The sequence below is a fragment of the Chrysemys picta genome, chromosome 2 (assembly GCF_011386835.1).
Source record: "Chrysemys picta bellii isolate R12L10 chromosome 2, ASM1138683v2, whole genome shotgun sequence".
Lineage (NCBI taxonomy): Eukaryota > Metazoa > Chordata > Testudines > Emydidae > Chrysemys > Chrysemys picta.
The window spans coordinates 59688578-59713926 of NC_088792.1; the positions used below are offsets into that span (position 1 = coordinate 59688578).

The 25349-nt window shown below is 42.4% G+C and overlaps 1 protein-coding gene across 4 annotated transcripts in view; it reads right to left on the reverse strand.

The window, feature by feature from the left end:
- Positions 1-25349, reverse strand: part of MACC1 (MET transcriptional regulator MACC1) — a 49295-nt gene that overhangs the window by 16241 nt on the left and 7705 nt on the right. Inside the window, exons 3-5 of one of the 4 annotated variants that reach the window (XM_065583262.1) lie at positions 19261-19429; positions 6953-7065; positions 3118-5168 (exon numbers count right to left, since the gene is read on the reverse strand). In XM_065583262.1, the coding sequence (XP_065439334.1) occupies positions 3118-5168; positions 6953-7055 (2154 nt within the window). In that variant the 5' untranslated portion in view covers positions 7056-7065; positions 19261-19429. Of the gene's footprint in view, positions 1-3117; positions 5169-6940; positions 7066-19260; positions 19430-25349 lie in introns of all 4 variants that reach the window. The other 3 variants (XM_065583261.1, XM_065583263.1, XM_042856383.2) reach the window with 3 other exon arrangements.

Here is a 25349-nt window from a genome sequence, read left to right on the forward strand (position 1 = left end):
CTTCATGAACCTTAAAAATGAAATCAGAGCATGGCTATAATAAGGTGCGGTCCTTGTTCCATTTCTTTTCCAGAAAATCACTGATTACATTGGCCAGAGCATTTTAATTTCATCCCTCCGAATACCTGATAATTTGCTGACTATGATTCAAACTTACAAGGACACAAAAAGGGAAAACAAAATATGTTATTTGGAACAAAGCAAATTAAAATGGCTTCAGTAGAAAAGTCCTGAAATGAATGCAGGTTATATTTCTACTTTCTTATTGGCTTAGATTAGAGCTGGGTGGAAAATAACGTTTTTTTCTGCTGAAAATTTTCTATGGAAAATATCAACTGTTCAGTGAAATACCAACAACCAAAATATTGCAGCCAAAAATTTAAGTTTTTGGTTTTCAGATGTTCAGTTTTTTGACAAAGTATCAACATGTTCTGCAGAAAGCAGATACTTTTCAGGAAATTTTGTTTAGCTAAAACCCCAATTTTCTGTTAAAAAAACAGTTTTGAGGGAAAATTTTCGACGGCATGCAGCTCGTGGGACTGAATGAACCCCCTGATCTGTGCTGCCAGACCTCTTATGGGCAGGAGTAATTTGACACAAATAGTAATAGTGTTCATTGCTCATTGCAAATTTCATACAGAATGATTATAGCTCTGGTTCTGAAGTCCTTACTCAGGCAAAACTCCAACTAAAAGCACTGGGAGTTTTGCCTATGTATGGATTTCAGGACTAACACTCAGATTACTAAATAAAGCACCATTATGAATTTGGCACTTTACTGCTTTAATGTTCCTGCCTCTATAAATAACTTTGTATGTTCCTTGTTGCATTGAATGGCGTAGGGAAGGGGGAATCTCACAAGTTACATATAAAGGACCAAGTCCTGAATCCCCAGACCAAAGTACAAAAAAAATGAGGGGCTGGGGGCATGGAAACCTACTTTTTCCTCCCACCTCAGAAAGCATCGACATAGCTGACCCAAAACTGCCACCACACTCTCAGGCTTCGAGTAGCATTCAGCCCTTCTTATCACAGGGTTTTCTGGACAGCTTATCAACATATTAACAAAATAACTCGCCATATTGCTGCCCCTCCTGCTCACCTCACCTATTAAATGCTCCGGTGCATTGCTGCGGAGACAGCTACAGCAGAACATTGTTCCATAGGGAGCTAGTGGTTGGTCCATCCCTCTTTCCCCTGACTGCTGCTCAGACTTCTCTCTTCCCCACATAGCCGAACTGACAGTGTTACCACAGTTTTGTGCCCTCTTTGCCAGATGGGTGTCATAGGTTTTGTCCAGAGTTCCTAAATCCATCACATTAGATTTAGGAGATTCTAAGTTGGGCTACGCTGGTGCATACCCAGAGTAAACTCCCCTGAAGTCAGTACAATGGAAAGCAGAGTTTGGCCCAGTATGCCTAATCTGCATACTAGCTGGATAGGTCTAACATATTGCTCAAAATACAAATGCAATTTTTACATATGCTCCATTGAGCAGCAGTGGACCCAGTCTGTTGAAGAACTGGGATTCATCTCATTTTAAACGTTAAAAAGATGTTCCCATAAGTGGCATGGGTGATTTTATATCTGTAACTGTAGCTTTTATAAAGGCAGCAAGCCAAATTGGCATTTCAGAGCTGGAAATTGTACACCATTCACAGATAGGATATCTCCTTAGTCCTCTGATGTTTTTTCCTGGCACCTGTATACATTCCCTGTTTTATAATGAGGTCTTCACACAGCTCTGTCTCCATTTGCTAGGTTGGCTAGTTTCCCCTTTAACTCTTCTTGAATAAAGAGAAACATAAATGAACCCAATTCATTTTTATATCACCTCCTGGGACGTTAAGAACTTTACTCAGTTTGCAAGTGGCCGCTGCTGCCATCGCCTTTGGGCGGTGTATTTATTGAGGTCCTTTGGAATGCTGACTTTTCAAAGGGAATGGATTAGTTATGTCACATAGCACTCTCAGTGTGTCTGCAGTACAGGAGTGGCTAAGGGTATGTCTACATTGCAATTAAACACCCCGGCTGGCCCATGTTAGCTGACTCAGACTTGCAGGGTTCAGGCTATGGAGCTGTTTAATTGCAGGGTAGACATTCGGGCTCAAGCTGAAGCTGGGACCCTGCAAACGGGGGAGGCTTAATAGAAAAGCCTCAGCTGTGAATTCATCAGAGAGCCATTATTATAACAAATATAAAACTTGGCTCGCTGCCATTCCTAAATAAGCCTTGTCTGCTTATCAGTCTAAGGGCCCCAGGCAGTACCCTCAACTCCACCTTTTCTTGACTTAACGGAAACATTGTTGTATATGTGCACATTTTCAGATGTGGGTTACATGACGATTTTAAGGTTTGTAATTCAACCATTCACCTGAAAGGTTGAAGTACAGCAGTTCTTGAAGAAAAATATCACTGAATCCAGTAAGACTTGTTCAGCAAATTGCAAGTCTTCCTCATGAAAATCTGAACTTCTAAAAATAATTGTAATGACTCAATTGCCTTTCTTTAAGCAGCAACAACATGGATTATCAAGATGCAAAACATGGGTAGCTTTATACAGAAAATCAAATCTTCTGTAAATATACCATGCTTTCCTTGTCTTAAAAATATAAAAGGATTCTAAGCAGCTAGTTTATGATAGATTTAGGTTTGTAAAGAGATATAGCGCTTTCACTTGTAGGTCACTGGTTCAAATCCAGACTGGACTGATAGTTTAAGAAGTTCCAATATAGCAGTGTTTATAAAACACTTTTGTGATGGAAAGTGTGGGTTTTAAGGGTATTTTTTTTTCATAAAAAGTCATGGTTTTTGTCATCCCAGCCAGCTCGCTACTGAGCATTACTCTAATTTTTACAAATTTGACCATATATGGGCTGGATCAATTAACATAAATTTATGTGGTTTGTATTGAATATTGTATTAATTTATGTCGAGTATCTGCTCAAATTTTTTAACTTGGGTGCTTACAGTTTTCAGTTACTGTATTCATATTTGCAAAGATTCACAATACAGTACTAATGTAGTATCATATTTCATTACTTAAAATCATTACTGGTAAACAGTACTAATTTACTATCCATGCAAAACAGATGAGTCCACTTGAGCAGTACTTACAACAATGAGCTCATAAAGAAACTGCCTTCTGGGTCTGTTAGCATGGCAATCTTCCTTCAGTTTCTTCACCACATACGCGACTCTTTCTGATTCTTTATCTGCTGGTACCTCACTGAAATCATCCAATGACATATGTGAATATCCTAGCACATCAGCCAAAGCTTTCCAGTTGTAAACTCTCTCCGATACTGTGGATAGGACTAAGGAATAGATATATGTCAATTTCTTAAAAGGCAGTGCAATTTGTTCCAGAAGATTCCTGGTTGGCAGCACGCTATCAGTGATATCTATAGCTTGTTCTTTTAAAATCACTTTTACGTTTTTACAGTGCACTAGACCAATCTTTCTTCGAAGAACTCCCACATACCATTCTTTAACTTTAGTTTGTCCAATGGCTTTCACTTTATCTTCACCAAGAAATGCTATTGTGTCCCCTTTAAAATATTCTAGTAAATAGTCAATCTTATTTTGACGAAACACAGTTTTCAAGGCCACTCCGTAGCTGGTAATATTTAAAGTCTTATCTTGAAATTTGGGGTATTTAACAACTGTTGGTGTCAATAAAAAAGGAGCAGATTTGATCTCTTTGCGTTTCTGTAAATGGTTTGGCTTATTAGTCATCCCAGTTAATTTTGGAGCTGGATCAGGAGTTGTAATAGGGAACTGGGTCACTAGATTATTGTTTGGGACTTTAATCTGAACTAGGAACGTGAACAAATGCATTTCCCCAGTTCCCAGTACAGAAAATGGAAACTGCTGGTGGACAACTTCACCTGCTTTCAACTGCCCTTCTTTAATTTCTTTGCTTTGATCTTCCACCTTCACTTCAAAATCAGGATCACAGGATATCAAAGAAACACTTAGATCTTGTGGCTTATCAAGTAAAAATGTATGCTTTCCCCACAGATTAAACACCACTGGTGGCATGCTCTTTCCACCTTTTTTAATGTCACAAACTGTGAGTTTTTCTGGAATGTAGTTATGACCAAAGACTGTAAAAACAGCAGTGAAAGAAGGATGGATATGTTTGGGCCCATAAATTCCAATGGCGAGGTTTCTGTGGATGTATTCCCAAACAGATGTAGCCAGAGACTGAATTGGGTTCGCTTGTACTGCAACCACTATGTACATCACATGACTTAGGTCTGTCAACTTCACTTGTATGGTATCTTTGTAAATGTAGCAGTTGTGTAGCTTTTCAAAAGGACCTTCTTTGTTGAGACTATAAAAACCCATAATTTCAGTCATAACTTGACTGAAAGGATCCTTCTTCACTTCAGCTGCAATTTTCATTTCTAGTAAAATGGCTTCCATTGTGTTGAGGTTACTTAAAGTAAGTTCTAGCAATGGACTCACAGTGCTTGAAAGATCATGATTAAGTGATGGGGGAGGGTTCAAAATAGCCCTTAAACCAACCTCTTGGAATTCTCCAGGTGATACATGACCCTCAGGGATGTGAACAGTGATATCCGAGTCAGGTAGCTGCACTGAACCCCCTTCATGATTCAGTTTACAAACTATATGAGTGTCTGTAGGTTGTGTTTGAGCCCATCCTGGACTATGACTCATCACATCCAAATCTAGACAAGATCGGGCCAGCTGTCGATGACTCAACCAAGCCATCTTGTAGGCTTCACGGTCATTTTGAAGCCATTCCATGTCTGCAGCTAAAATCTGGTCAGAGGGTGCTGTGTTGTCAGGATCAAATCTTTTGACATCTACAATGTCCAAAAGCTCAGAGGCACTCTTAGATCTCCCAGATTTCCCTGCTGAAGCCTTTCTTAGAAGATGATCAATATCTAGCTCATCACCTGATGAAGCAAAAGAATCCCTGATGCTTGAATCTCTGGAGAACAGATAGGGGTCTTCTTTTAAGATAGAAATGTGTTTATTGTTCTTGTCACTGTTACTTAACTGAGCTACATCATATACAAACGGGTTGGATGCTGACAGTTCATTCCAGAAAGGATTAGTCTTGGAAACAGTCTGAGCATGTTGTTTGAACACCTCAGGCCAGTCAATGATTGAATCCAATTTATTCTCTTCAGCATCTGTTTAAAAAAAAGTGAGATAATTATTCCTATCCATACCCAAACCCTATTTATTGGACAAAATGGGCCAAATTCATCTCTGCAGTAAACCTATTGATGTAGTTACAGTACACTAGGGCTAAATTTATCCCAAGTTAAAATGTGTATAGCTTGTAAGTCATGTAGGGTCAGTTTATACCTTCATATTGCTTTTAAGGTTTTAAACATAACCAACAGAGTGTCAATAACGTGTTAGTATTTAAATTAGGATTCAAGAAGCAATATTAACCAAAAAGCACCAATAAATTAGTCCTTATAATAGGGCCTGATATTGCAAGGTGTGGAGTATCTGCAGCGCTCTGCTGAGCACCTGCAATTCCCAGTAGTATTAATGGGAGTTGAGGACGCTGAGCTCCATCAAGAGCAGATCCTTAGACTGTGTATTCTAATGAATGTCGTCCACTAGGAAAGACCATTGGCATTTTTTGCTTAGTGGCTTGCTGTGTGCAGAAATACAGTGGCTGACGCTTACATTTTGGAAACTACCATATTCACATGGTAGAAAAGAGCATAAAACATTCAGGATTCCCTCTCTTTCTACACCTGCACCTTAGAATACACCTTAAACATGCTATTGTTAATTTCATTTGGTTTCCGTCTCAGAAGAATTTGTTGATGTTTTCACTGTAACAATTCATAACTCTCACCAGTATAGATTCAAATACTCAATTTAAATTTGGAATCAACTAAAGAGTGAATTTTTCATTTGATTATTTGTATAGTGAAAAGGAGTAAAAAGTAGAAAAACTTTGTTTCCTAAATAGACAATATTTAAGTACCCTTTTAGATTGAAATATGTATTGCTAGCAATAAAATCTATTTTACTATATCAATTTGTTATGGATGTGGGGGGACCCTTTTGTGTAGAGCTCATATAAAACCAAAATCCAAATGAATAAATGTGCATGATGACAGCATATGCTGATTAAAGACTCCATTGCACGAGATGCTAATCACTCCCTGCAAGGAACTGGCTGAGTGATTTCAACTCCCATTGCCTTATACAGGTTTTCTGCATGCAGAGAATAATATAAATAACAGCAGTGAAAGGGATTCTTCCTCCTTCCCATACACAGCCTGCCAGTAAAGCTCCTTTATCTTTATTTAAAAACCAATGAAAGCAGCAGTTCAGCCTGGTTTTATTTGTCTCTTTCAGCACACCCATGCCCCTCCCTTAACGTTGTCCCTCCCTATAGGTTACTGTTCCATCCCTAAGGTTACTGTAATTCTTGCAAATTGAGCAGTCATTATGCCAGCGTCACTCAGCATAGGAGAGGAGTGGAGTAGGGTGATATGGAGCGGATTACAGCTTCCTGATTCCCAGGATGAGCTCTGGCCCTAGTAGTACTTACAGCTGCTTCTGGACAAATATCAAAGTGGTACCACCGATGTAAGATCCTTAATAGATCCTATACTCCCTTTCTCTCTCTCTCCCCTGACATGCCCCCTATAATGATGGCAGAAACGCAGACCTAGATCTGGTACAATAATACCCAGCAGAGTTCCCCTATACCAAGGGAGTATTCTGCTAGGCATTGGGATTAGAATATGGCCCATTACGCTGCCTGAGTAGTGCAAAGGAAACATAATACAAATGAGAAACTGTCCTCTTGTATTTAAGGCAACATACTTATGAGCAGAGTAGTTCTTGCTTGGATATTGATGCCAATGGGAGTTTTGCCTGAGTAGAGACTTGCAGGTGTGTTGACCCTTTGTAATGAATATTAACAGACCTGGCAACTCACAGCTTGTTGAAGGTTTTCTCTCGTCCAAGTCAATCACAGTTCCTTCAGATCTACTCCGTGCTATCTCTCTAGTGTGAGAGGAAGCTGTTCTGCTAGCAGACATTTTTTTCCTCCTAGGAAATAATAGGGTATGTTAGTGAGTGTACAATTTGACAAAGGGGAAGCTACTGAAGAATACTTGAGCACCAATCCTACAATGTGACACGTGTGGGCAGACCCCGAGTTTTCCTCTTGGGTGCAGGGGTCTTCCCATGTGCGTCACATTGCAGGATTGGAGCCTCAATATGTAAATTAAAAGTAAAAACACTATATTAAGGCCCCAATCCAGTAAAGCAGTTATGTCCCATAGTTCATGCGTGTGCTTTGCTGAATTGGGGCTGATTGCCACACACAAAAAATCCAATAACTTCAACTTACTGTCTCTCTAAGGAAAAATATTTTAAAAATAAGCCTTTTATTGTTTGCATAACCATCCCAATCCCTGTTTGGAGATAGGATTGAATAGAAAAATATTAAAAATGAAAAATCCACATCTGTCCATTCCCCTACCAGTTTTAGATAACCAACTTCTGCCTGCTTGTGCTCAGCTGTTCCTTTTATGCATTTCTTTGGAGTGGCCATCAGATCAGATTCTCCTCTTAATCAACACAAATGTAAATCAGGAGCAAACTCCTGTCACTGGGTGTCTGGCCCCTGTAAATGAAGCAGGTCCAGCTCCCCTGTGCCAGAACAGGTGCTCCCAGTCTGGCCAGTTAAGAGGCAGGCAGCACCTGGGACTATAAAGAATCAGGGAGAAGCTGAGAGGAGGGAGACCCAATAAGTCAGAATTACCTGAGTCAGTCAGGAAAAGGGATAGGTGAGTGTTGCCTGGTTCAGTCAGGAAAAGGCAGGCGAAAGCTGTCTGGGAGCAAGAGATCAGCAAGGGAAAGGCTGGGGTGGCTGTCCTGGCAGAAGAACAGCAGAGGACTGTCCAACTGCCAGGTGTGGTAGAAGACACCAGAATCCCGCATATGGGGCACTGAGGGAACTAGATGTCCTAGGATTTTGAGGACAATATGCACAGTGGGTGATAAATGGACTATACTTTGGGGACATGTGTTGTGGAATATTTGTAATAAGCCAGACCAGGAGACGTATTAGTGAGGCAAGAGAACCTGGCATAGAATTACTGGGAATTCAGAAGGAGGGAAGCTGAGGCAGACACGCCTGTTCTGCCACAGGAAGGTGCTATGGGTAGGGCCACTCTGACAACTCCGTTATAGTCAATGGACATATCCTGACCTAATACCAGTATAAATGAGACAAGATTCAGGTACCTCCTCTTCTTTACACTGGTCATGATAGCTCTGCTCCTTCTCTGATGCCATCTGAGTGCTCAGGATTAGCAATCTGCCGTGGCAGGTCAAAGTAACCAGATAAACTTTAACCGGATGAATGAGGCAAGCAAGATATGCATCAAAGAGCTAATCCCACCCCTCAGCCAGGGGATTCTGCTTTCTGAGGAGTCAGTCCCCTGCTGCATTGTGTGTGCACACGGGCTTATTGTGGTTTTGAGATCTGGGGGGGAGGGAGGGGATATGTAGTACCTGCAGTGCTCCAAGGACTAGAGAGGAGATCTGTAAGATGTAGTGTTTCCTGGGTGCTGGGGGTTGCAGGGTAGACTGGGGTATCTTGTTACATCTTTAAAAGGAACAGCAAATGCAGTCCTGTCGATATTTACCATGAGGTGGGGGAGCTAGAAATATGAAGGGGAATCTCAGCTTTCAGTTAAATCAGCATAAGTTCTATCCCTTTTCCTTCTGGAGAGAAGCCTGGAGACATAAACACAGTGCTACAGCTGAAAAAAAATAGCAGCTGGGCTCCACAGCAGCAAGGGAGACTGGGGGGAAATTAACAATCTCCCCCTCCCCCCGCCCCCCCATGCACAGATACACCACATACACTAGAGACTCATTTACATAGAAAGTCTGTATCTCCAAGGCTCACCTCGCTAACCCTCCCCAAATCCTCAGGCTGGTTCTGTGTGTAGTGGGATGATGATGATGGTGATGGACATGAGCCAGTTACGTTTAAGGCAGTGGCAAGAATTGTTCTCCGGGCCTATCTCAAAATATTAAAGCCAGCTCTGCTTCAGGGGCTGATGAACTATAGGCTCCCCCACCCCCATGCAGGAGCAAGAGTGACAACTAAACAGCTCTTCTTCCACCACTCCCCCACATCTGCACAGACAAGATGTGTTGTGTTTGCTTTTTTGCTGTAGCTACTAGAAAGTGGGAGCCTTGCATGTCTGGGTGTTTGGCTATGAAACTGCAAATAACACATTAATTGAAAGTGATGCTAGGGGAGATATTGGCACGGCCTTGACTCAGTTTACCCTTCATTTTGTGATGCAACATACTATGGTAAAATACAGATTGCTTCATCACAAGCTCAGAGCATTATTTTTGTTTTTAACCAGCAGTTACCACAAGCTGTAGGTGACAATCTGTTCCCATGCTGACATCTGCAGAGGCAATGAAGCATTGCTGATGTTCAGGTTTGCCTGTCATCTGAACAGCAGCCCCACAGTCAATGGGCTGGATAGATTCCCCTGCCTTATCTGAAATCAAAACTACAAGATACATTTGGGGTCTGACTCGCCTCCATTTTAACTTGTCATCCACTGATGTATCTCCATTGACTTCAATGGATCTATTCCTGATTTACACTGCTATGTGATGAGAATCAGGCTCTTAGTCTATAAAAGGAGTTAGATCTGCTTGTCTGTTGTTAGCTCCATAATATCTATTTGAGATTAGGGCACTGGCTACATTAACATAAGAATCATCTGTAATAACTGTGCTGCCTGACTACATTTGATATGAATATTCAGTGGTGTTAAGAAAGGACGGGGGGAGGGGATTAAACTAGTCTGAGGTTTGCCAAAAACTCTGTTCTAGACTAAGGGACTATTGACAGTGTTAAATCTCTTTCTCAAATCATCAGGGTTATGAACAAGTGCTTTATAACCCAGGAGTCTTAGCTTTCCAAAGTTATAAAGCATTTATTTTTAGTCCTGAGAGGCTGTTGAAATACTGAACCTTAAACTCAGTTCTCAATACCCTCATGCGTTTTTGTTTTTTTTCCCCTTTCTCCTCCACCTGAATTCCAACATGAGTTTCGTTAGTGTCTTCTATATCAAGAATTGCTAAGACCAGAAATCTTAAACGTTGAGCTTGGAATCTCAGTTTTCAGAAGGTATAAAATGTTAATCTCCAACTCTAGCAGTTAATGAGAGCTGCTATTAAAATCTTGCCAGAATTGAAGTGCAAACTAAAAGCCATCTTCTAATCTGAATGCTGTGATTTCAAGGTCTGATATACCATGACCCGCCAATGCTAGAAACACTTTGGACAATAGAAAAGCTTCCAGAGGTGAGAGAGTGTGTAGATTTGTCAATGTGTATTAATTTTTGTTGTACAATATCTGTGCCCCAAAATGTTCTAACGTAAAATACTTTAAATTCATAATTTTGTTAGCTCCAGGGCTTATTCACTAAGGGGCCAGACTGTCAATATCTTACACGGGTGAGTAACTATTCATGAGCACTTCTTGAATAAGGGTTTCACAAGCTAACCCAAAAGAAGCAGCACAGAAAAACTACAAGCAACTACAGACAGTGCAATGTTTAGGAGTATTAGCATATTTATGCATTCATTTACGTATGCAAATATAAATTGGTCTAAAAGTACTTGGTCTATCGTACAGAAATAAAAATCAGTATTAAACATTTCAGCCTTAGCTGTGAGTTACTTAGCTCTAAGTTAACAGAATCGCCAAAGTCCAAATACAAGTTTAAGAGCCAAATAAATGAAGAGCAAGACACAACATCACAAATCAGACAGATGCACCGTGGCTAATTGCTGTAAATTCCACACATCCTAAAACAAAAGCTTGGGGAGATGATGCACAGTGGGAGTATGTTGACATCATGGATCTGACAATAGTATCACATACAGACTGTTTATAACACTAGTAAAAACTGCAAATGGAACAAACCATTCCCTAAAGATTCCCTTTAGGATCTTCTTAAAATAGCCATGTGATGCCTTCATTACTCACGACTAGACTAGTATGAAGACTGTAAAAACAGACATTCAGAAGGAAAAAGACTCCTTTCAAAAGTAAGGAGCTATATTGAGTTCTCTATAAAGAGCTCACTGCGATAACGCACTGAGACAGTCCTATGGTTTAAGCATGTTATTGGTCATCAGCAGGGTGGTGAGGAGAGAGAGAGAGAGATGAGACGGTGCAGGAATGAATGCTGATTGAGGGAGCCAGAGGAGAGAGAAACATACCGGGCTGGAGTAGAGGGAGCAGGAGGGGAAGGGGCTGACATCCCGCTGGATAGACTAGGTCATGTGTAGCAAGCAATCGGAGCTAAGCATTTCACTGTAGATACAAAGTGAAACAAAGTGACAAACATTTAATGGTGCAGAGAACTATTTGTGTCGGCACATGGTGTGTACTGAGTAGGAACTGAAATGTGGAGGTTGGGGTGAGATTAACCATGCAAGTGATTGGTGAGAGAACCTGAGAGATAGCCAGGGGAAATGGTTCCGTACTGTATGAAGGCAAAAGACACATTGGTAGGTGATACCTTACTGTTAGAGCTAAAAGTGTATCACCTGACTCATAAGAGACTTGAATCAGGAGCTGGCAGCGCTTCCAAAAGTCTTGCCATAGTAACAGCTGAGAGAAGGAAAAAATGCAGTAAAGGAAGAGAGAATATTCCCAAAGTAAAAAGTTCATGAAATTCTAAAGAACTCCGAAAGAGGTAGCTTGTTCAGCACAAGGTGTTTTGCAAGATGTTCTGCTTCTACAAATCTTTGAATCCTTTTAAACTAAATGGTGAGTTCTTCAGAATTATTGCTACCAAAGACATGTCCTGCCAGGGTTAAAATACTGGTGATAAAGGAAAAATAGCTCCCCTCATCCCCGACTCTGCATATAAAACTACACAGAGTACGTTCACTTGAGAGGCCCCATAGTGTATTTGAGAGTCACAATCAATATCTTAAAAATCGACATTCTAGAACAGCAAGATACTAGAATCGTGCCATTTATTCAAACTCAACTCTGTTTGACCTTCTTTCAAAAGCAGATTGGGTTACAGCAACACTTTCCTGTAGTAACTCTTTTCAGAACATTACACCATGTATCAGCATGTTGCTCTATCTCGCCACCATTCTAAAAGATCCATGACTTTTTTAAGGAGGGTCTAAGCATGTGCAGAGACATGACAAGCAATCAAAGATTACAGAGACGGGGCTGACTCACTTCAGTCATCACCTAGTGGTGAATGAAGGCCTGGCTATCAAACCTCCTTGATAAGCTTCTAATTACTTCTGGGAATGACAATGTTCATGGGCAGCCCCAGGCATTAGGTCTATCCACCGAGGTGTAAATGTAATGGCTTCAGACTGGCTATATATGTTGTGTATTGATTTCTCTTAATGCTTAACTTGTATGATATATAGAAGAGAAGAAATCCAAAGAGTACTCTACTGGTCTTGGAAGTCAACATGCTTCTTCAGCAGCTATGGGATTGCTTGACAGCACAGCTCTGTCTTCACAAATCAAGCACAGGTCCAAACTAAACATTGGTTGCAATAATGTGTCACTTCTATTGTTCCAGGACAGAGATACCAGGGAACACAGTAACTCACATGGAATCCAGCTAATTGCTGTGCACATACTGTAAGATTTTAAGTATCAGAGGGGTAGCTCTGTTAGTCTGGATCTTGTAGTAAAGCAGTTTCTCCTCCCTTGGTGTTCACACCTAAACTGCTAGAAGAGGGTCTCATCCTCCCTGATTGAACTAACCTCATTATCTCTAGACTGATTCTTGCCTGCATATTTATACCTGCCTCTGGAAATTTCCACTACATGTGTCTGACGAAGTGGGTATTCACCCACGAAAGCTTATGCTCCAATACGTCTGTTAGACTATAAGGTGCCACAAAATCTTTGTAAGAGTTTAATGTATTAACCCTTTCACTACTTAACTAAATCATAACGCTATATCTAACACCATGGACATAACGTCACAGACAAACAGCAAACAAAACTGTTCAGTTAGAGAGGTGAAGATTATATCATCTACTTCCCCAGCCTGGTGCACAGGACAAAGTTTAGGCTTTTGGTATTAGAGAGATACTGCCTCTTTACTTTTCCTCTTCATTTTGAGCAGAGGAAGAGGTGGCTTTGAATGTGAGGGTATAGTGATTTGAATTCCACATTTCCCCATCCCATCAATCCTACACAGCACCTACAGCTACTGCTCCCTACCTCAATAGCTACCACCAGATCCAACAATGGAAAAACATATTAGCTTGATGTTCCTACATTAACTATTTCACAGATGGCTATCTGAAGTTGCGATTTCTGATGGTAATGTATTGCCTCATTGGGAATAATGGGGCAATTCACACTTCTATGAGAGCTAGCATTTTAGGCTTTCGGCAGACGCAGGCAAATACCTCTGCATCAGTTCCACTGCTTAGCATTTAGAAGAATGTCTTCCTAAACATAGGGGCTAGAGATTTAATTTCTATTAAATGAAAGCTTAGATTCTGGAACACAGCTATGCAGCAACCTAAAAACTGTGGTTAATTGTCAATATTGCTTGGACAAAATGTTGAGGTGCACTTTTTTCTCAATCATGTAAAAAATAACTTAAATTGACATTCACATTGCATAGCAGTTTGAGTGAAGAACTGTATCCCTGCTATTTAGAGCCAATTAACAGGTAAATTAAAGTGGCTGGAATAGTCGTGTTTGCTTTTTTTTAATTAGCAGAATAGCAAACACCACAAGTTTATCACTGATGCTCCCAGAATGCCATTTACTAAACATCACCAAAACAGCCTGAAATCATTGAAAATAGACACGAACCAAGGTGTGACTCTCCTTGGCTTGTATGTGAGCCTTCCTCATAAGTTTCAACAGGAGGCATAACAAGCCTCACTGTGTTTTAGATGGGTAGATGAGTCTTCTTCTCTTAGTGAGAATTGCCTCCCTTCCCCATAACCAAACCAAGCAAACTTCTACCTACCGAGATCCCATTCCTATAAGGAAATTTAGGGTTACCATACGTCCGGTTTTTCCCGGACATGTCCGGCTTTTCGGCAATCAAACCCCCGTCCGGGGGGCATTGCCAAAAAGCCGAACATGTCCGGGAAAATGCTGGCCGGGCACTTCCCCTCCTGCGGCTGCTCTGCTCCTCCCCTGACTCTTCGGCTCTGTTTAAGAGCCAAGCGCTACGGGCTTTGGGCAGCCCCCATGCCTCCGGACCCTGCGCCGCCGGAGCCCGGGAGGGGAAGTGCCCGGCCGGGGGCGCAGGGTCTGGAGGCATAGGGGCTGCCCAAAGCCCAAGCGCTACCGGCTTCACGGTTTGCCGGGCAGCCTCCAGACCCTGCGCCCCCGACTGGGCGCTTCCCCTCCCGGGCTCCAGCTGTGCTGGGGAAGCGCCGGCCAGGGGCACAGGATCTGGGGGCTGCCCGGCAAACCGTGAAGCCGGTAGCGCTCGGGCAGCCCTTTCCGTGTGGCTGGGAGTGGGAGGGAGGAGGGGCGGAGTCAGGGCAGGGTTGGGGTGGGGAAGGGGCGGAGTTGGGGTGGGCGGGGTGGGAAATGGGCGGGGCCAGGGCGCCGTGGAGGGTCCTCTTTTTTTATTTGTTAAATATGGTAACCCTAGGAAAGTTAGCCTTCGGATTCGGGGAAAGCTCAGAGACATGATTCTGTGGGTCACCCCCTCACATTTAAGATTCATTTTCGTAAGAGGGGGTGCTGCAATGCTGTAGTGAAGTGCTCAGATACTGTTGTGATGTGCTGTAGACAAATGTAAAGAGACAGACCTCTGCTGCCTTGTGCAAGAGAAGTGGAATCCTGGTGCTTGTCCTAAGGTCCCTGAACATGAAAAACAAACGTATCCACAGGATAGTTCTCCAGACAAGCTGGAGGAATGGAGGCTGCGAGGATCTCCGCCAATGGAGGGTTTCATGTGAATTCTAGTCAATGTTAGCAATTGTGTGGAAGTGTTAACTGCTTGGCACAGTACCCCTGAGAGGCAGGTAAGTATTGTTCCCATTTTAAAGATGGGGAAACATAGGTAGAAAGGTTAAATAAATAGACTAAAGCCACAAAGGGAGTCAGGATTAGAGTGCAGGAGTCCATTCCTATGTTACTCACTTAGTCCACTAGCCCACACTGAGTCTCACAACTGTAAGCTGTACCCTGAGGCCATATTAGCTGTTCAGGAGAGAGGCTAGTTCACCTGCAAGCAACCAGTGGATAGGGAGCCTCAGGCAGCCCTAGTGCCATCAGCTCAGCTTGGACAGTACCACCCTTCCCAACTGTGATCCGCACTCTTCCCAGAAAGAGACTCATGCTGGTGCCAAAGGCTAGCCCTGGATGGCTCTCAGTGGGTCTGTGGTCTTAAAACAAAAAATAGTGACACAATATCAGCAGTAGTGACTGATGCCCTCAAGGCTGACGTTTCAAAGAAAAGAGCTAGAGGCTTTTTTTTAAAAACTGAAAGATGAGATTATCCTCTATATTTATAGGTCCCCAAAATCAAGAGGGAAGCTATGACGATAGGCTTCCTGTATCCCACAGGCTGGATTTTGGCAGGAGAAACTATACAATTCCCTATCACTCATCAATTCGCCTGGTGTGATTTACAAAAGCCCCCAAAGGGTAAGACGATAACATTTTCCAAAGACAAACTGGGGTTGAGCAGTAAACTAATCCTTCACAGGGGATTGACATTTATGCACACCACCGAGCTGCATGATCATAAACATAATTACCTTTGTAATTTAGCTGCTCATATCAGACCAAAAAATCGTGACTATTTCAACATTAAAACATTCCTGCCAGCCCAGCGCTGCACGAATAGCAATCATCTTAAAGAATTACACTTCCCGTGTGTCATTGCCAGGACAGCACTTGGAGTGGTGGAGAAGGTGACACGGAATTCATTTCTATACACAGGGCACTGCTTCAGTCACTCACTGCCCATTTCAGGCAATTTTAATTTAAAACACTAAAGATAATGCAGCTTAGTGCACATTTAGAGCTGGGTTTTAACCCTTGCATTACTACTATGATTTGTATACATCTTTATTAAAGTTGGATGCATTGCACACTTGTACAGCATGCCGTGCTACCATACAGCTGCCACAGCCAAGGGTTGGGCCTAAAGTGCAATAGTTTTCATGATGGGACATAGTCTTGAGCTTTCCAGCATGGTGGATACCAGACCTGCCACAGAACTGACATGTCAGCTGTCAAGTAGAGAGATGGTAGCCTGATGTAGGAAGATATTGCAGCTATGCACACCTGACACACATAGACATATAATGCAGTGTAAATCCTGGCGCAAATCCACCCCTGGTGTAATGCCATGTGGTTAGGAACGTGATAGGTCTCAACCATGCTTTTTTCACCTGATTGTGCACTGGTGGCAAGCAGGACAAGCAGTCAGGGTAATTGGCTGCTCCTCCAGTGTGATTGCTCAGGAAAGAACAGCAGGACTCACATCTAGGTGACTGTGAATTCCTTCTGTCCCACGTGCCTCTGTACCAGATGAGGAATATTTCCCAGAAAGAAAGAGGACCAGTGAACTCTGAGGATATGTAGTGCCCTGTACCTCAGTCTGGTGTTGGTCTTCTACTCAAATGCGGAGTTAAATCACTGGCTGGGACACAAGGATTAGGTCTGGCAGCTCTGAGGATGTGTCAGACAGGCTCCCAAGAGGCTGACACTGAATAAACAAGCCAAGACAAAATCACAGTTGAATGTGGGGAGGAAGAAAAATGTGCCCCAGGCAAGCACTCCTTCAATCTCTTCTGGAAAATCTGATGGACTGTGGGGAGGTGATACTTGAGAGGGCACATTTGTGGGAAGGAAGAACACCCAACATGCAATCACATGTCATCAGTCAAAAAATCATCTTTGATAGGAGTGTAGTCCCCTTAAATATGGGAGGGGAATTCAAGCTTTTGGCACATAGAATCCTCTGGCCCACACCTGATGTCAGTTTAAAGAGGTGATGCCCCTAATTGTAGAAGAAAACAATGTGGTATAATTCCCCAATGCACCATGTGATGTGTGTCACTATAATAGTACACTGAGTACTTGATGGACTCAGGGGAGAAGTCACAGTGCACATTATTGTATGTGACTGATAGTGATAGTATTTTCCAGGAAAGAATAATGGCTGTTTGTGTGTGTGTGAAGTACAGACTCTGCACAGTATCAAAATGAGAACTCTTATCCCTGTGACACTTTTGGGGGTAAAACTGTACATATCAAGCATTTTGTTTATTCCCCTGAATGTCAATTATACTGATGCCTGGTGCTTGGTTGTGGCTTTTCTCTGATAATGAGACTTGGCTTCCTTTGGAAGATCTGCCTACATGTTGTTAATAAAAGGACTGATCGGTTATCCATTTGTTTTGCTACTAGAAAAATTAAACTTCACAAGTTAAAAGTCATTATTTTTGACACACTTTGCTGAAAATGCAGTTGAGGAGGAGGGAAATAAAAAATGGAATTCTTAGTGGCAAAGCTAGGCGAGGAGGGAAAGCAAATGCAACTATCCATGTTATTTTTCTATAAACCAAAACCAGAGCCGTCATTATATAGCAGTAAAAAGCAACAGAGGGTCCTGTGGCACCTTTAAGACTAACAGAAGTATTGGGAGCATAAGCTTTCGTGGGTAAGAACCTCACTTCTTCAGATGCATTATATAGCAGTGTTTTCTTCGTGTAGCAATTATACAAGCTTTAGACAAACGAAGATCTGCTTCTCTCTGTCATACAGGATTCATGTTAAATGGCCAATTTCTCTCTTAATGAAGAGCATGTGAAATCTCCAAATCCTGCTTTTAACTACTTACTACCAGAAGCACTGCTCACAACTTTGGTCTGTTCCTACTAAATTAAGGTGATGACTGGCTCTCTGCTTCTCATTAAAACACTGCTTTTTTAGCGCTCATTCACAGGAATAGGAATTATATTAGATCAGACCAGCAAGCCACCCAGTCACAGTGTTCTATCTCTCATCACACCCAGTACCAAATATTTCAGCGGAAAGGCAAAAAATCCTGCTGTGCCAATTAGGAACACACCTGCCCAAATGGGAAGTTTCTCCTTAAGCCTGTCTTTTAGTGGTAGTTTTATATCCTGAGATACGAAGGGCTCATAGCCCTTATTATATTTTAAAAATATCTTCCCTAATCTAATTGTGGATGTTCTCATTCTCCGTATGAGAACCTCCAGTCCTGTTTTGAATCTAAGACCTTGGCCTCAATGGTATCTAGCAGTAAGGAGTTCCATGGGGGTGAATTGTTTTGGTTTTCAAAAAATATATAGTGCATTTTTTAGTGTTGTTGCCTTCCTGTTTCATTGACTGACCTCTTGTTCTAGCATGATGAAGAGAGGGAATTGGCAGCACCTGACTTATCTTCTCCATACCATTCATCATTCTGTACAACTCTTCATATCCCACCTTATCTAATTTTATGCAGCAGTTATGAAGGGGCTATAATGGGGGAGCATTAAATGGGGACAGCAATGGAGGGATATTCCTGGCACTACATCCCCAATTTTCCCCGTCCCTCGCATCCCTGTGCTCTACCTACCCTCATACCCCCAATATTCCTGTACCCCAATGTCCTCATGAAGTGGGGAGGGGAGTTATCTGTGCCCTCCAGTGAAACCACTTAGCACTGGGACCCAGTAACACCCCTTCCTCTGGATGATGTCTCACATCAAAGCTAGCAGTGCTGGTATGACAAGCCTCCTGTGGCTCATATGATGAGGTGCTTGGGGAAGCTGTCTGCATGACAGGTCTGGCTCTGTAGCGCCAGAAACAGCCTTCCCCCTCTTCAAGCTGTTGTTATGCCCCTGACTTTACCCATGATTGGCCCAGTCCACTCACCTTCCTGAGCGCCCCCACTCCCACCCCATGCAGAGATCACTCTATTCCTAACAACCCTAGCCCCCCACATGCTGCTACACACCCCTACTGATGTCCTAACCCCATTCTTCCCCTGCTTCCCTGCTGCCAAATCTTCCTCCCTGGGCTCTATTGAGCCCCTCTAGTGAATTCAGGAGGCTATGGGAGAACAGAAGTAGCTGACAGAGCAGCAGTTGTTCAGCTGTGACACCTGCTGGCAACCATTGCATGCAGCAGCAGATCCCTGCCTGAGCAAGGAAGCTCCACCTCCCTCCTCCTTCCGAGCTTCTTTCGGTGTCACCAACCTGGGAGGAAGTTCTGGTTCTCTTTTTCCCCAGCCAATTCGTGTGCAGCCGGCTTTGGAGAAGTAAGGAGAGGCAGGGCCTCCAGGGTCCTTGTAACCCCCTTTCTTTCTTCCTTTTTTCACACACAGTGAAAGTAAGAGAGCAGTTGCATGCTGGAGAGGAGGCAATACTGTGAGGGAGGAAGCAGACGGAACCAGTGAAGTGGTAGAGTGAGATGGATTTCACTCATTCATTTCACCCACACAGTAAAAAAATAATAATAATAATAATAATAATAATAATAAAAGGAATATTATGGTGGCAGCAAAATAGCCTCCTTTTGTGTATAAAATGAGTCAGTTCAATTGGGAGGAAGCGAATTCCCAATGAATCATCTGGCTGACCATCCCCACACTCCTAAAACTGACATAGTGCATAGTGATGTGACTTCACTGAACAGGAGTTTGAGAAGTTTGGGGTGGGCCAAAAATGTTAGTAAGCTCCCCCCAAACTAGTGTGTGAATCAGCATTTCAAATAACAGGAGGTCAGACTAGATGATCCCTTCTGGCCTTAGACTCTATGAATAACCATGCAGTGAATTCTCAGGAGCCAGGTTCAGCATGCTATGGCTTATAACCCTTGATTCAAAATATGTGCCCGGTTTTCCACTTCATTCATTCTGTGTCAGAAAGCTTTACTATTTTTCATCATGACTGAAATTACCGCCTCCCAAGCAGAAGATGAGGGCTGCAGATCAGTAACTCTTAAGCGTAGTCACTGGATTTTTAGTATCTGTTCTCCAGCTTTTTATCAACTGTAGACAGTCCTGCACTATATCAAGACATTTGCACAGTAAATCTATCTTCACAGATATAGCAGTCTCCTGAAAACCAGGAACCAAAATTGCTGGTGCCTCATCCTTCAAGAAGTTCGGTGCCTCTTGCAAGAAGTAGGCATTGAAGGTGCTCAGTACCCTGCAGGATTAGGTCTTTGAAGAGGATGCAGCACCTTGGCTGGACTAGTTTATTGTTACACCATAAGTACCAGAGTAGCACATCCTGAAGTATCCCAAAACACTCTGCAGGTAGGTAACCCAGCACAGAGACACAGCCACCTCTAGGGTGAAATGCAGCAGCTACTTAAGCTCAGTATGATGGTTAATCCCCACCCCCATCCAAAAAACAATGTTGGGAAGAGCTGGTTGGGAATTCAAATTTCTGTTCTGTGGGAGATTCCAACAGTTGAGGTGGGAGAGTGGGGGCAATTGTTCCAAGTCAGAATGAAAAGCTAAAATTTTGAAATATCCCAAGAAACAAACCTTCTGAACATTTTTTTATTTGGAACCATTGACATGCTTCATTTCAGTTTGTTTAAACCTTTATATTAAATATTAATTATATAGATATTAAATATAATATATACAAATAATAAAAATTAATATTTTGATATCAAATGAATCTAAACAACATCCAAACAAAACAGTCATTTTCAACCAAAAACTGTTCCACTGAAAATGTTTCTGACCAACTTTAGTGTCAGGAGTCCTCTGTTGTATCCCTGACTTTGCCACAGACTATGTGTGTGTAAAAGGGTTGGCTACCTCTCATATACACCCCCTCTTGTGGCCAGTGGTGGTTCTGTAGCACACTGCCTCAGTTTCCTCTCTTGGTTTATTAAAAAAAGAGCACACAAAAAGCTTTCACAACTCCAATAACAGCCCTTCTTGGGGTCTGATTTTATTAAAACAAAGAGAGAGTCTTCCATATACAGACATAAATTGGGCACAGCCACTCCTTCCTTAGGTACTGTCTCCTCCTGCTCTCTGAGCAGCTGGAGAAGATGCAAGACCTGCTCTGCCTTCTTCCCAAAAGGAAAACAAAAAACTTTCAGCTGCATCTTCCCCATCACAATTCCCTTTCTTGGGGACCTCTGCAGGAGACTCTCCCTGCAGCTTCATTCAGCAGTTCCACCCCTTTTGACTATCTACTGGCATCTGCTTTTGTATCCCCTCAGGGGCCTGGTTTAGTCACATGACTTCCTATCACATGACTTGCTTCTTTCTCTCCAGTCCACCTGGGGAGGTAAATCAGCTGCATCACAGGTGGGCTGACTTATCTCCCTTTGGAAGGGCCAGACACCCTGTAACAGTTCCTTATCATGGATAAGTCACTTACAATGGGCATGTCTTTACTACCTTGCAGGGGAGTTATGAAGCTAAACTGATGGATATTTGTAAATCATAAGATCCTTCTGTAGATGGAGAATAGACGAGCTATTACTATATAACAGCACACACAAACATTACACAACTCTTTAAGATGAGTAGTGAAGAAGAATACTGTCACAATGAAATTTCAGGCAGAATGTAGTTACTCCAGCTGAAGGCTAGGCAGGACTCTTACTCTGGAAGCATCATGGGTTTTCCTTGGAGGTCTCTCATCCAAGTATTGACCAGGCCTGAACTAGCTTAAAGTGTTAAAGCTATTAAGATCACATGTCTATAGGCCATATAGATGCTTCAATTCAGTGAAAGAAACTTAGCTCTGCCCATAAAAGGTTGAGGATGTAATGTTCTGAGTTATAACTTGATTTAATATTTTATGTCACCATGTTATAACTAGGCCACTGACTTCAGAAGCATGGAGCATTACTAAGCAAGCCATCAGTGACACCATGTAAAAATATCTTTGTCCTTATTTAGTGGAAACACAAAAGCCAACTAATAATGCTTTCAGCTAATCTAGACTAGAAATATCTTTGCAAAGCTATTTTACATTGCAGTTATTCCTACTTATATACACGGTATCTTGCCAAAAAGATTAACTGTTGAATTTGTTTTAATGAAAATGCAGAATTAGATACGAGGTCAGATTCTGTTCTGTCACAGTGGTGCAAATTCACATTAACTCCATTGCCGTTAGCGGAGACTCACCTGTGGTAAATGAGAGCAGAACTTGTCTCTGTTTCTTTCAGTATTCAGTACACTGAATCAACCCTGTCCATGCAGACAGATTACCTTTTTATCTCAATGGTATTTAGAGATCAGTACAAAATCTCTAAGGCTTACATTCTACCCTATGCCTGAATTACCTGCAAATGGGGAAAGTGAGAGTTTTCATGGATTCTGAGGCCAGAAGGCACTGCTGTGATCATCTAGTCTGACCTCCTGTAGAACGCAGGCCATAGAACTTCCCCTAAATAATTCCTAGAGCAGATCTTCCAGATAAAACATCCAATCTTGATTTTAAAATTGTCAGCGATGGAGAATCCACCACGACCTTTCATAAATTGTTCCAGTGGTTAATTACTCTGACGGTTAAAAATGTACACCCATTTCCAGTCTGAATTTTTCTAGATTCAAATTCCAGGTATTGGAATGTGTTATACCTTTCTCTACTAGAATGAAGAGGCTGTTATTAAATATTTGTTCCCCATCTGGATACTTATAGACTGTAATAAAGTCAGCCGTTAACCTTCTCTTTGTTAAACCTAATAGATTGAGATATTTGAGTCTATCACTAGAAGGCATATTTTCTAATCCTTTAATCATTCTCATGACTCATCCCTGAACTCTCTCCAATTTATCCACCTACTCTGTATTCTCCAAATCATGGGAGGGATATGATTTGCCAAATGAATCGGCAAAAGGTTCAGTCTTCTAAGCCTGCTGATGTCCTAAGATCTGCATGAATCTTGAGAAACTGAGGAACTCCAGAGCCTTTGGCATGGATCCTCACCACTCTGCACTGCTTCCCAGCTGCCTTACTTGCCTGGCTCATTCAGGAGCTGTGCTTCCATGAAGGCCCAACCAGCAGCTGCCTCTGACACATCCCTTCATGATGAGGGTTCACACATTAGAGGAGACACCACATTGTGGAGGGTATAGAGTTGGCCTGTAATGGGGGACAATGCTGTACAGAATAATATCCCTGCAGTCCAGACCTCTCCACCCTTGGTTCACCCCACTCTCAACCACAAATCCTTAACTCCATAGATGGGGATTTGCAAAGGTATTCTCATGGGCTGAGGGAAAACATTGAGCATAATATGAAGGTGGGCATTTCCTCCTCCCACTTTCACCCTGCTCCCTCTGATCCACCCAGTTTTGTCCCTTCCACTCTTGAAAATGAAGAGGCTCATTGGGCCCTAAAGCAGAAACCTGGATAAAGTGACATTTTCTTTGTTTTCCTATCCAACCAACAAAATACCAGCTTCAGTCTGGATTCAGATTTGTTTAAAGGCCTTCAAAGCTTGGATTGAGATCCCTTCCCCAAAGCTCCAGGGGTTTCAGACCCAGGATTCCAATTCAGGTGTGTCTCCAATATCATCTAGTGTAATATTCCTTCTACTAATTTCTTAATTCATACTAATGCACCAAAATTCACATTATTGGGATTTGAGAGAAAAATCAAAGGACAATTGCCTATATAATAATGGGATTAAATACTAAACCATATTGACTCCTATTCCATCAGCAGGACTGAATTCAACACTAAATATGATTTTATTGATAGATTTTTAAATCTAAACAAAACCCTAATAATCTTCATCTTTCCTCCAGTAGAACTCAGGCCCTAGAATTTCACCCACTCATGCCTCAATCAAAGTTAAACTAAAGCATACCATGTAGAAAGACATCCATTCTTGATCTGTAGACTTTAAGCAATGTTATTTTTTATTTGTAATGAGGTATTGTCCACAAAAACCAATCAGGATTAATTTTTTGTTATGTATTTGTATTGCACGTTTCCCAAATGAAAGAGGAACCCCACAGTGCTTGGTGCTGTACAGTCCAGGACCCAAAGAGCTAACAATCTAAATAGATAAAGAGTGGGAGAAAGGGATTATTATCCCTATTTTACAGATGAGAAACTGAAGCACAGATCAATAGCCTCATTTCAAAAGGGCTCTGCTCCCATTTAGACACCTGTCACAGGTTGGCTGGCCCTTAAAGGGTCAGCCTGTGATAGATCAGCTACTGCCCATCCCCACACACTCCCAAAGCTAATCCTGACTGGCAGGAGATCAGGTGGCTGAACTTAATTATTAGATGCAGCTGGGGAAAAGAAGGGGCTTGTCTCATAAAGAGCTGGGTGAGCTCAGTGGGAGAGAGGAGATGAGATGGGATGTGGTCTCTCTTTGGAAGCAGGCTGAGATGAGGCAAGGAGAGAATAGGTTACTTCCAGGATGAGCTGGGAGCCTGACTGGAGGCAGGAAGCCTGAGGAGTAGCTTTGTGGCTGAAGCCCTGAGTGAGCAGAGAAGTGTGCCAGGCCCTGGACAATGGGGTTGTTTGAGGCTCAGGATCCTGGGAGTAGACATGGAGATGAACTCTAGCAGTCAAGGCATGCTTGTGAGGAAGACGCAGCCTGCTTAGCCCAGCTGGGCTGAAGATTCAGTTGTTTTGAGTATTTCTGTTGGACTTTGATAAAGGACTTCATGGCTCTGGAAGGGGCAGGACTTTATAACGTGGTCTATCTGAAGGGCCAGAACACTCCTATGTCTAGAGTGGGCTGAAGGACAATGGTGGGGGATCAGAGGCAAAAGTTGCTGCTGTGCCCCAGCCAGCCAGTAGGGGGTGTGTTGGGGTAGCCATTTTGCTACAGCCCCTAAACTGAGAAGAAGGGAAGTAAGTGGATGCTGAGCACTATAAAAATCTGACCCCAAATGATGTGTTCAAGACCACTCAAGAAATCTGTGGCTGAGTTAAGAATTGAGCGCAGTTCTCTTGAGTCCAAGCCCAGTACTTTAACCTCAAGAACAACATTGCTACCAGGATTAGGGCCTCATTGAGTCCTGTACAAACACAAACAAAAGGTACATCTACACAGCACTGAGCTACTAAGAGTTAATTGTGGGGGTACACACAGCTGATCTTGACAGATGTTTCCTGTCTAGAGAGAAAGGCAAGACACTATTCTGCACCTTCTCCCAACCCGTCACCCCCAAGTCCTATCAATGTGCTGTGGAAGAAAATTCCTTTTCATCCATGCAGATTGCAGACTCACTGGGGCCAGGACTGTGTCTTAGGGTGTACCTACATGGCAACGGAGAGATGTAATTCCCAGCTCTGGGAGATGTACATGCCCCAACTCTACTTGAGCTAGCATG